At 40.4% G+C, this 13,098-nt stretch overlaps 2 protein-coding genes across 3 annotated transcripts in view; one reads left to right on the top strand and one right to left on the bottom strand.

The window, feature by feature from the left end:
* The window catches only part of myzap (myocardial zonula adherens protein), a 33,231-nt gene extending 30,210 nt beyond the window's left edge, over positions 1-3,021 (bottom strand). Inside the window, exons 1-2 of one of the 2 annotated variants that reach the window (XM_080436736.1) lie at positions 2,524-3,021; positions 607-694 (exon numbers count right to left, since the gene is read on the bottom strand). In XM_080436736.1, the coding sequence (XP_080292862.1) occupies positions 607-694; positions 2,524-2,595 (160 nt within the window). In that variant the 5' untranslated portion in view covers positions 2,596-3,021. The remainder of the gene's footprint in view (positions 1-606; positions 695-2,523) is intronic. The other variant, XM_080436735.1, reaches the window with a different exon arrangement.
* Positions 1-13,098, top strand: part of LOC308091208 (disintegrin and metalloproteinase domain-containing protein 10-like) — a 486,352-nt gene that overhangs the window by 361,253 nt on the left and 112,001 nt on the right. The window lies entirely within an intron of this gene.

Below are 13,098 nucleotides of genomic sequence, written 5' to 3' on the forward strand. Positions count from 1 at the left end.
CCTTTCACCAACCCCACCTAGGGTATGGGCACTGATGACGCGGAGGAGAGGACACGCCCACAGCGCCCACAGCGTCCCCGGCAGGAATCGAAACCAGGACCTTCTAGCTGTGAGGCGACAACGCTACCGACTGTGCCACCGTGCCCCTACCAAATAGACCCTTACAGGCCTGTAACTCTGAGAGTGTACAAATGGAACCAAATGGACCCTTAGAGGTCTGTAACTCTGAGAGTGTACAAATGGAACCAAATGGACCTGTACGGGTCCATTTGGTTCCATTTGTACACTCCCATTTGTACACTCTCTCTCTGTGTGTGTGTGTGTGTGTGTGTGTGTGTGTGTGTGTGTGTGTGTGTGTGTGTGTGTGTGTGTGTGTGTGTGTGTGTGTGTGTGTGTGTGTGTGTGTGTGTGTGTGTGTGTGTGTGTGTGTGTGTGTGTGTGTGTGCACCTGCCACATATTAGTGAGGGTGATTCAGGGCATGTCCATGAACATCAGAGGAGACACACAGCTTGAAACGGTTTGCAGCAACAGACTCCATGCACAGGATGCATGCTCTGCTATGAACCCTACCGTAGAATGTCCAGAAGGAAAGGCTTTGAAACGTACCGTGTCTGATGATCTGCCATTGTTTGGTTGCTTTGTTCCATTCTCTACTGTAGGGTGTAGGGTGAGCCTGAGACGTCTGATTCTCCTCTGAGGATAAACAACACAAAGACACAACAAAACTTTACTTTTGATTTGATTTTCCTCCCCCCAAAAAAACACGTTGTTTACTTTCATCACAGCAGATTTGACTGTACTGTATATCGTTGCTGTGGGGCAGAAACCTCTTATCTCCATATTCTAACTTTTTTAGTTTGATCGTGAATTAACGCCTTACTTGATCATACTACTGAGTCACACTATCAAAAGTAGCAGATCCACGATGCGATGAAGCTCGATATGCGCCGTGAAGTGACGCGTTTTCATCATGTAGATTTGCAACTTTTGCAATTTTCAAAATTTGAATCCTGGAAAGTAACAGTTTTGGACATATGAGGTTTCCACCCGACAGAGACGATGCACTTGTTTTAGAAATGTTGATAAAATCAGAACGATTTTGAACATTTGCCCAAAAAGGGACGTCAGTGTTATTGTGGTTAAATCCTGTAAAACGTCACATAGCCTAAAAATACAAATATAAACAGACGACATTACGGCACCTCGACCACAAACAAAGTTCATGTAAATACTGTGATGTCACTGATGCATCTATGATGCACAAGGGACACTTCTAGTGCAATAGAATTAGAAAGTTAGTTTACACCTGATGATTGATTGATTGAATACTTTATTAGTCAGAATGTAAAACAGCTCGTGGTACAGCAAAGACATTAAGGCTAAAAGGATAACACTAAAAAGTCCTGGGGACCTGTTTCCATTGTGGTCCTATGTGTTCAATTCATCAACATAGCAAAAAAAATAACACAATAACAAATGTGGTAAACACTAAGAGATGGGAAATTTACATTTACCTCTCCTTTTTGATAACATCTACAACCCAATATTTGATATTGGGTTGTACACATATATTATGCCTCTTAGTGTGATATTATGGTTGTCAACAATAGAATGAATCCAACTACTCAGAGTTTATCACACTTTAATGTGGGCTAAGCTGCTATAATGTCAGTAATAGGCTAAACAGAAGAGCTGTTCCTGATAGTTTGGTAGTGAGTGAGGCCTGTTTTGTCAGAGAGAGAGAGCTGATCAAATAACCATGAAAGCCCTGCCTCTTGAACTTGGCTCTCATTACACAGCTCTCGCTAGTGAATGTATCTCATAATGTACACGTATGAGTGCGAGACAAAGTCTTTGAATCTCGACTCTTTGTATCTCACAGCAAAACATGCAACTCAGCCAGATAGGTGACACGTTAATGCTTTGTTTTGACATGAAACTGCACTTGGGATACTGTAGCATGCCTTTTTGTGCAGAGCGTAGAGAGAGCACACAAGGGCACACGAAGTGTTGAAAGGTTACAGAAAATAAAACCAGATGAAAAAGCAAACATGCAGATAGAGAATGATTGCCGAAAGAGCATATAAATCATGATGTGAACAACAACAAGTGGAGTGGAGAGTGTGGGTGTGGAGAAATAAGGAGAGGCTTGCGCGTGTGTGTGTGTGTGTGTGTGTGTGTGTGTGTGTGTGTGTGTGTGTGTGTGTGTGTGTGTGTGTGTGTGTGTGCACCTGCACCTAAAATATTTGTGTCCCTGTATGCTTTCCCTGTGTGTGGACATAAATAAATTGTTAAACTGTATGTGTGTGTGTGTGTGTGTGTGTGTGTGTGTGTGTGTGTGTGTGTGTGTGTGTGTGTGTGTGTGTGTGTGTGTGTGTGTGTGTGTGTGTGTGTGTGTGTGTGTGTGTGTGTGCACGTGCACGCATGTGTGTGTGTGTATAGTACAGTATGTGTGCATAGTACTGTATATGCATAGTACTGTATATGTGTTCCTTTGTGTCTCATATACTGTCCTCTCTTACCTCGCTGTTAAAGTCTGGACTGTCTTCAGTGGTGGTGGTGCTGACCAGTCCTGGTGATCCGAAGCGACGCATGTCTCCCCTTCTGTCCACTCCTCTGTTCCTCCACTCTCTCTCTCTCTCTCGTCCAGTCCCTCCCACTCCCCTTCCTCTCTCACTCACTTCTCCTTCCTGAGTTCTGCTCTAAAACTCCCAGTCAGTGCGACCACCACCACCACCTGCTCCCCCCTTTCCCTACACCACTCCACCTCCCCTTTCCCACTGCAGTTCAGGGACAAGGAGGGAAATTCCACATGCCTGTATGTCACTATGTTGGAATCCTATACACAACAAGGGCCGATATTCCGCTTTTCTGTCAGTAAAAAAGGAAAGTGAAGCTACTGGTCCAGTATAGTCCAGTTCCCACAGAGAAGACAGAGTAGAGACAGCCCTCTGGTCGCAGCAGCAGCAGCAGCAGCACACTATACTCTGTCTGCCTGTCACTGTCCAGCCTGACTCAGTGTGTCTGCCCTGGGTTGGGCGGGTGCCACCTGAATGACAGGCCTGTCACTCCAGTCGCTCAGCAACGCCCTCTCTCTCTCTCTCTCTCTCTCTCTCTCTCTCTCTCTCTCTCTCTCTCTCTCTCTCTCTCTCTCTCTCTCTCTCTCTCTCTCTCTCTCTCTCTCTCTCTCTCTCTCTCTCTCTCTCCAGTGGAGACTCAAATGTTTTACTTAAGTAAAAGTATCAACGCTGCAATGTAGAAGTACTCCGTTACAAGAGAAAGTCCGGAATTCAAAATTGACTTGAGCAAAAGTACAAAAGTATTGGTATCAAGAGTAAAAGAACCAAAAATGTTTGAAAATAGCAGATCTACAAGCTCACAACGCGTCGTGTTGTGAGCTTGTAGATCGTCTATTTTCAAATAGCCTAGGTATAAAATAGGACTAAAGTGGTTAATGTATGTTTTATAATGTAATATATTTATATCTGCAAAGTAACTAAAGTTTTCAATTAAAAAGTAAAAGTACAATATTTGCCTCTGAGATGTAGTGGAGTAGAAGTGAAAGTATAGACAATTGGAGATACTCCGGTAAAGTTTTTAAAAAAACTCAAAATTGCACTTAAAGGGATACTTCACTTTCGGGCCGGGGACACATTTAAAAAAAATATTAAAAATAAATGAAAAAAGTTATGGAAAATTCATGGCCCCCTCACGACACGCAGTGTCCTACTAATGTGTGAGGGGGCCATGAATTTTCCATAACTTTTTTCATTTATTTTTAATATTTTTTTTAAATGTGTCCCCGGCCCGAAAGTGAAGTATCCCTTTAAGTACAGTACTTGAGTAAATGTACTTAGTTACTTTACACCACTCTCTCTCTCTCTCTCTCTCTCTCACACACAGCTTGCATTCCCACTGGACCAGTCGAGCCACATTTCACCTGCTCTCTCTCCGGCTCCACTCCTCCACTCCTCCCATTCTGTCCCCCAGAGCGTTACCTTTCTTATAGGGCGGGTCCTCTCAACCTGGGTGACACGGACAAGGACAGGTGGAGATAATGGGAAGGAGGCGTGTCTCTACACAAGGAAGACACTATGTATGCCTTAATTATGGGGCCAAAGCCCTATTGTAGTTCTATATTTGGACCGTGTCACTCCCCTATAGGATAACTGCTTATTATGTGCTTGCCCCAAAGGCAACACACATTCTGGGTTAAATTTTTAACTACTTGAACCCAAACGAACCCTGTTGAACATTTAGTGAAACTGTCTGATCAGCATTTTTTATTATGTTTTTATTTTCGTCCACAATATCTAGTGTAGAGCAAAAATTAGGGAACCTAGTATAGAGCCCTGGGGGATTCCAATCAACAAATTATGCGGTTTTAAGTGGTTAACGGTAGAGATTAGTGATGTAAAATAATCTGTCAGGCTGTACTGTAAACACACTAATTGAGTGCCATTACAATACATGTCTAACCTGTTGCACGCTTGTCCTGGCAGCAGAAGTTGTGTCAACCATTTTGAGTGCGAGTTCGGTCCTCTGAACCAAAATGTTGGTCCAGGTGGTGTTTAAATTTGACTCCAGTTGGGGTTTCTGTCCTGATCAAACCCACCTGTGCAGCAACTCAATAGCACTGTATACTACAGATGAACATCTGCTGTTGTGGTAACACAACTAATGAATTATTTATTGTACTGATGGGGGAAGATAATGAAAGGAATAGGGGCTCTAACGCAAGACACAAGTATTTGTCAACAGTATTTTTTAACCTCATGACACACAATTATACCTGTGTGTCATCAGGTTATATTTAATGAGATTGGTTGAAATTGTCCTCCAGCTTTAAACACACTTGTCATCGACCACTGAAAAGAAACAACATGCAATAAAATAATTAATACGTATTAACATTAATGTAGAGAAAAAAGACAGTCACAAACTCTTGAGAAATGTCACAGTCAGATCTTATGCCCAGCAACCGTAATGTGGGGAAAGCTTTCGCTGAAAATAGCCGATCTACAAGCTCACAACGCGCCGTGCTGCGACGCGTTGTGAGCTTGTCGATCGGCTATTTTCAGCGAAAGCTTCCCCCACAATAACAGAAAAGACACTAGTACAGAGCCCTGAGAGACTCCACTCAACCATAATAGGGGTTTAAGTGGTTAAAGCGTACAGGCACTCCCTATTAACCACTTAAACCTTACATAATGCAAAATGTTGCGAGCTTGTAGATCTGCTATTTTCAAAAATGTTTTAGAAATTTTGAATTAAAAAAAAGAAAAGAAAAGAAAATTTGCAAAAAATAGGGACACCAGGGTTAATGTGGTTAAGCTCTAAAAAATAGATAAAAATAATAACATATACCGGTACATAAACAAATATAGCAGGCTACAGCAGCACATCTCGACCACAAACAAACTTTATGTAAATGTCATGATGTCACTAATGCAACACATAAGGGTCACTTCTATTGCAATAGTGTTAGAAAGATAGTTGTTACCACCTGATGACAATATATGCAACACAATATTTTTGTCCATAATAGCGACACTAGGGTTCATGTGGTTAAAAGAAAATAGAAAGACAGAGCACTATCTCCCCTTTGACTATAGCCTCACATTTTCTGCTGACATTCCTCAAATACCACTTGCCCGTACCGTACACCTTTAGCAGAAACCTGAGGGGAAATGGACCTGCAACAGCATGTGAAAGGAGCTCATTGTTCCCAACAAAAGACCAATACCAATACTAATACTAATCAGTGTTGCCAGATGTTGTGCGAGAAACAAGCAACCAGGTCTACGAAAACAAGCCAAAAGAAAGCGACTATTGGCCACATGAGCACTTAACCTATATGCATAGACTATTTGAAAATAGCCGATCTACAAGCTTGACACGTTGTGAGCTTGTAGATCACCTATTTTCAAAACAAATCTTGAAAAAAAGAGAACAATTTGGAATATTTGAAACATTTGAACAGGGGTCCTTGACACCAAATATTGTCAGATCGGGTCCGTGGACAAATGTATTAATTTGGGGTCCTTGCCATGAACATGTTTAAGAACCACTCGTTTAAACAACACTAAGAAACAAGCCCAAATAAGCAACTTTAAAAAAAACAAGCCCAAAGTCGCTCATAATAAGAAGACATGGCAACACTGATACTAATACCAATACCAATACCAATGCTAATGCTAATGTAAATGCAGCTCTAGGACTGGGGGGGGGACATAACACATGAGGGCTTTCTCAGGACAACATGAAAAAAGGAATTACGACGACTCTAGGAAGTTAATCAGTAACCAGACTTCAAACAAAAACGTGGATATTTACTCGCACAATCAGAGAGCCATGCAGCCAGCCACCCACTTGGGCTTCTGCCCAAATTCAATGTCATGTGGGCTTCCTGTACACCCCATCCCACATGACCATGTGAACTTCCTGTGTCCAGTGGTGGAAAGTAACTAAGTACATTTACTACGTATTTGTACTTTACTTGGGTATTTCCAATACTTTTACTTCTACTCCACTATACATCTCTGAGGCAAATATTGTACTTTTACTCCACTACAATTATTTGAAAAACGCGACGCGTTGTGAGCTTGTAGATCTGCTATCTTCTAATATTTTAGTACTTTTAATTTTGGTACTTTAAGTACATTTTGATGCCAATACTTTTGTACTTTTACTCAAGTAAAAATTAATTCTGGACTTTTATTTGTAACAGAGTATTTCTATATTGCAGTATTGGTACTTTTATTTAAGTAAAGAATTTGAGTACTTTTTCCATCACTGCCTGTGTCCCATGATCTATGTTTCACTCTCCCATGCTTACTGTATGTCAGGTGTGACCCTATAGTCATATTTTTGTGCAGGTTATGATGAGAAGGTTTTGATGTGTCGATCGTGTTTCCACCTGGCCGGTCTTACAAGAAGAGCCTGATTTACTATATGGAGCGCGACTGAACACTTCACCCATGACCTTAATTCCTATACGCTGACATAATGCTAACCTACATGTGTTTATTTGGTTGCGCTGGTGAATTGGATCAAGATCAAGACCGCAAGGACTGTGCCAACACAACAATGCAATAAAAAAATAGAAAAAGTGCTCCTCGGAGCACGCCAGGTCAGGTACAGTAGGTTATTGTGGGAATTTTGGAATTCAGTCATTATACAAGTGGGTGCAGTACCGCGGGAAGTAGGGGTGCTGGGGGTGCGGCCGCCCCCCCTCCCCCCAGGTACCGCACCCCCTACCGCCCCCCCATCATTTTTTTTTAATAATAAATCGGTAAAATCAGGCAAAAATAAGAATTAAATAACATAACTTTAACCTAACCCTAATCCTAACCCTAAAACCGAAATAAAGAAACCAAAAACTGGGGAAAAACCCAATCCCAATCCGCCCAGAACCGCAAAAAAAAATCACGCGCGCGCGGGGCCCTCATGCGCGCGCGTGCATGAGGTGCACATACCGCACCCCTAACCTAAAAGGTCTTCCCGCGGCTGAGTGGGTGGAATGTGTAGAATTTTGGAATTCAGTCATTACACAGGTGAGTGGAATGTGTAGAATTTGGGAATTTGGGAATTCAGTCATTACACAGGTGAGTGGAATGTGTAGAAGTTGAGGGGTTCATGCACTCGGACGCTGCGTTCATGATTTGAGGCATTTAGTTCAAAACGAGCCATTCCTGCAAACTATGCATATCTTAGCCAATCAGGATGAAATATAAAAAATCGGACAGATCCGTTTTAATCACCTTGACCATAGAGATAATGTGTACCAATTTGCATGATGTTTGGATAAAATCTGTAGGAGTAATGTGAAAAAAATATGTTTTGCCTGACGGCGCTATAACAGGTCAATGTGAAAAATTTGGGGTAGAGGTCCAGGGAGTGTGTGTGTACAGTTTCACGTTGATCGGCCGGAGATAAGCTGTTCACAGACGGGCGGACAGACAGGGGGCAAAACAAAGTCTCGACCACGCCTTCGGCCTGGCGGAGACAATTATAGATAAGAGAGAAATAAAGCAGGCCTATACAGGTAGAACAGCAGGTAATGTAAACCTCTTAAGGCACGCACGGTTTCTTTAAATGTGCAAGAAGCAGAAGTCATATACATGCAAAATTGCAGAACTCAAAGTAATAAACACAGTGATAACACAATCATTTAAGGTGTGCCATGACTAATGTGTATGCTATTTTCATTTCTTTATTCTCCTTATCTTTCTCCGCTATCGGTAACTATTTCTTGTCATTGTTGCTGCTAGAATGTTGAGGAGCCAAAACCAAAGCATCTTTACGCTGGTGTACTCGTGAAGATGTAACAATAAAAATCTTGAATCTTGAAATCAAAACACATTAAAAGACAAAACACAGAAACATAACATGTTTTTTGTAGGTGAGATTAACCACACAAACCCTGCTTAGTTGTCTAGAGCCCTCCTTAGGTCCATACTTGGTCCACTCCTTTTTTCCCTCTACACCAGATGCCTTTATTGTGGAAATAGCCGATCTACAACGACATGACCAGAATAGGGACATGCATGTGGTCATAAATAGAAAACATAAATATTATTTAAACACAAAGAAAAGCTAACAAAGACATCTGACCAAGACTACGGACACCTCATGTCAAATTAATATTTGAAGTGAAAGTGTGATAGTGGTGTATCAGGGCAGCAGTTACCAACCTCATATATAACGGCCCACTTGAAAATCTTGAAAAGAGGGCCCATACATCTGACCACTAAAGTGTTCTGTTAAAAGGTTAAAGCACAATATTGTGATAGTAATCATTGAGTGTTTGTTCAGTAACAGGAGTCTCCTTGTCTCTCCAGCTCTTTAATAAACAGAAAATACATTTTGTCAGGTGGGTTGCCACATTTCAGCCAATCAGGAGAGAGTACCCATTTATCAGCTTCAATTTCATAGTGTTCCAGTTATTTTTTTTCTGTCATCACTTCCAATTTCACTTGTTTAATCTGTATCCTGTGTCAGTTCTGTATCCTGATTGGATAAAGTTGGTATCCTGACCTGGAAATGTATTTTCTGTTTAATAAAGAGCTGGAGAGACATGGAGACTCCTGTTACTAACTGAGAAACTCTTCTATAGCAATGAGTACTATCAGAATATATATTTTATATTTTATATATTTTAACATACAAATATCACTTACTCTACCTTTAACACGACAGCCTTGTTTAAATGTCAATTTTAATGTTCAATCGATCAATTCTGTTTCAGTTTGGATAGATCCAACGTAGTAGGCCTTTACTCCAAGTTCGTGTCGGTTCCTACTTATCGGTATCACAATGAAAACAACATTTTCAAGGTTTTTAAGAAACAATGTCTCTTTTTTTTTCATTTAAATTAATGTCATATTATCAGATGGTGTCGTGCCAATTATTTGGGGGCCCACTTGCAATACTCTCACCGGCCCACCAGTGGGCCCTAACCCACAGGTTTAGGGAACCGCCGTGTTTAGGGTGTGTCTGCATGTACAGTATGGGGCAGGTTTGTGTATTCTTCCATGGAGCATGCTGGCTCTTCTAGCTGACACCGTGGGACCTCTGTGGGAGGACACTGTGCTTCCTACAGTACACAGCAACATCCTGACACACTGTACTGTACTGTACCCATCTGGTTTTACACTCACAGGGCTTTCTTTTTACTCTGGATTCTGCTGTGTAAAGGGCCGTTCACACTGACACTATAATGATAACTATAACTGTATGGTTCACCGCTGTATATCGTTGCTGTCGGGCAGAAACCTCTTATCTCCATATTCTAACTATATGTGAACTATACCATAAATTAACGCCCTACTTGATCATATCACACAACATCACAAATAGCAGATCTACAAGCTTGTAGAAATCTTTGACTATTTTTTTATTTGAATCCTGAATAATTTTTTTATAGTTTTGTACATCCTGTATCCCATCAGGTTTGAGAAGTTGCAATGTGTGCAGTTTGGCTGATGGTGACAACTGTGAGGATAATTATGGTTTCAATAAATAATAATAATAATAATACATACGATTTATATAGCGCTTTTCTAGATACTCAAAGTCGCTTTACAGAGCAAATAAAGTAGTATAAGAATATAATGAGTAATGTAACGTAACTTATTACTTTTGATACCAAGTAATAGAGTTGTTACGATACCGATACCAGTATCGGAAAAGCTGCCGAAACTGCCTAAAATGCTGGTATCGGTATTGATGAGTATGCCAGTCTATGCCGATCCGATACCATGTCATTTATCACATGATGAGATTTCATTTACAGTAATATTTTGAATTGATGTTGTGCTACTGTTTTATATTGTTACTGTACAATTTACATTATTATTTGACTAACTTGGAGCTGCACTTTGAACTATTATTAATGGATGTATTTATGTATTCCTTGATCAGTGGTTCTCAAACTTTTATATTTCAAGGACCCCCATAACTCTCAGAGTTACAGCCTTGCAAGGGTCCATTTGGTTCCATTTGTGCACTCTCAGAGTTACAGATATGCAAGTTATGGGTATCGCTATCGGGAAGGAGAAAATGGTATCGGTACATCTCTACCAAGTAATGCAATATTATTTCTCGTTAAAGACGTAATAAGGAAGGAGTAACTTATTACACTTCCAGTCAGAGTAACTTTCCCAACACTGGTCTCACTCTCTACTAATGTTGCAACCAACAACAATGCATGCTGTAAGTCTGGCATCATCACATCAGCATTTAAATCAAGTTGAAACTTTGTTTTTGACGGAAGAGCACCACAGAGATCAACTGATGGACACACAGATAGTCTCTGTGACATAAACTATAAACAGTGTCAGTATTGTGTGTGTCCGTGACAAACTGAGTCACACTGTTGGAATGATGCACCACAGCAAACTGGTTGTTTGACTTCTCTAAACGTGTCAGATGAAGAGATGATGAAATATTGTTGTTTTCCGGTGGAAAACCTTGTATGTACAAAACCGTTTTTTGTGTGTGTGTGTGTGTGTGTGTGTGTTTGAAACATTTTGAATATATATATATATTTTTTTTACATAAATCTTCTTTTTTGGGGGTCCCTGGCACAAAACCTTTTCAGATGGGGGTCTGTGGCCAAATACATATCATTTTTGGGGTCCTTGGCACGAAAACGTTTGAGAACTACTGATTTAGAAGGCATTTGAATCCTTTGTAAGCCTCAGGTCTTAATGGGTTAAGAAACATTTTAAAATAGTGAAAATATGCGATCTTCAAGCATAGAGCTTGCAGATCGGCTATTTTCACTACTTTTGTGTGACACCCGTTGCATGGTGAAGTATTAATTTACAAAAAAAAATAGTTGAAATATGGAGATACAAGGTTTCTGCCTGATGGCAACGATACGTTAGAAGTAGTTAGGATGGATGTATTTGGTTGTCATTGACAACCATTCTGTACACAACTACTCATTGTAGCAGTTTTGGAATGTTGCTATTCTATTATAGTAGTTTTGTTAAGATAACAAAGGTGATGTTATCTCTATGTACTAGTATACTGTACAATAACAGCACACATACAGGTCCTGACTACAACGTACTACATAGGTTGGTGTTTTCATGCATGGATTATTTTCTTTATGGCTTTGGTATACCTGAGGCATTCTCCTTGTTAGGAGCCTAAAACAACCATAAACCTGATATATGTGCATGGGTGCAAAAATCTATTTGGAAAATTATTAGCAATGGGAGAGTACTTAAGTTTAAGGTTCTTAACATAGCATACCACAGTATAACACAGCCATATTAGATCTTAAAATTAAAATAAATAATAATTAGACATCTGCAGGCCAGTTAACCTAGCCTGGTAAACCCTCCCTCCAGAAATCTCATTTGTATTTTATTTCTCTTCATGCCAGACTCACTCCTGGAATCAAATGGAAATGAGATTTCCGGAGGGAGGGTTTACCAGGCTACAGTTAACCCATTAAGACCTGGAATGCATCTGTGTCACTTTAGATTTCTTTGGCTATTCAAAAATAGCAGATATACAAGCTCATATCGCGGCACCAAGTGCCGCGATATGAGCTTGTACAGTATATCTGCTATTTTTGAAAAATCTTGAAAACATTTATTTTATTTTTTTTCCCCAAAACTGTTAGAATTTAGATTTTTTTTAAAGAATCGCCTCAGGTCTTAAGTTGTATTTTTTTGTTAAAACAAAAAAGTGTTTTTGTTAAAAAGTTAAAGCTCTATATTCTGATAGTAACCATTGCAATAGAGCATTGTTCAGTAACAAGCAGGCCTGGAATTTCGTCATTTTAGGGGCCCTTGTGGCCTCCCTAAAATTCCTGTCCTGGTAACAAGGGTCTCCCCATCTATTTAGATACACTTGCAGGTGGGCTGCCAATTTCAGCCAATCAGGAGAGAGCACCCTTTCATCAGCTTCAATTTGACAGTGTTCCAGTTCACATTTTGTCTTCTCATTGTTTCACCTGTTTATCCTGTATCCTGTAGTGTATGAGATCTCTCTCCTGATTGGATAAAATTGGTATCCTGACCTGTGGATTTTTTTTCCGTCACCTGGTTATTCTTAATCATTGAAGTGTGTATTTTAAGATTCTGCCAGGTAACAGGCTGAATTCATGTCCACATCTATTACCAAAAATGGCACAAAAGAAACAGAGCCGAATATCTTCATATGACACATATAGGCTATACATTTCTGCTTTCACCAAATACTTTTTCTCACCAACTGCATTTTCTTAATCCTTGAAGTGTGTATTTTAAGATCCTGCCAGGTATCAGACTGAAATAATGTCCCATGGGATTCATTTCTAACCCTATGTATCGTACACATATCGTACCCAAATCCGAACCCCAAATCTTTGGAAGTATACAACATACAAATGAACAAATTTTCCATACATTTTGGACTTGGTGTGTGTGTGTGTGTGTGTGTGTGTGTGTGTGTGTGTGTGTGTGTGTGTGTGTGTGTGTGTGTGTGTGTGTGTGTGTGTGTGTGTGTGTGTGTGTGTGTGTGTGTGTGTGTGTGTGTGTGTGTGAGTGAGTGAGTGAGTGAGTGAGTGAGTGAGTGAGTGAGTGAGTGAGTGTGAG

Source organism: Gymnoscopelus braueri, assembly GCF_963280865.1.
Source record: "Gymnoscopelus braueri genome assembly, chromosome: 1".
Lineage (NCBI taxonomy): Eukaryota > Metazoa > Chordata > Actinopteri > Myctophiformes > Myctophidae > Gymnoscopelus > Gymnoscopelus braueri.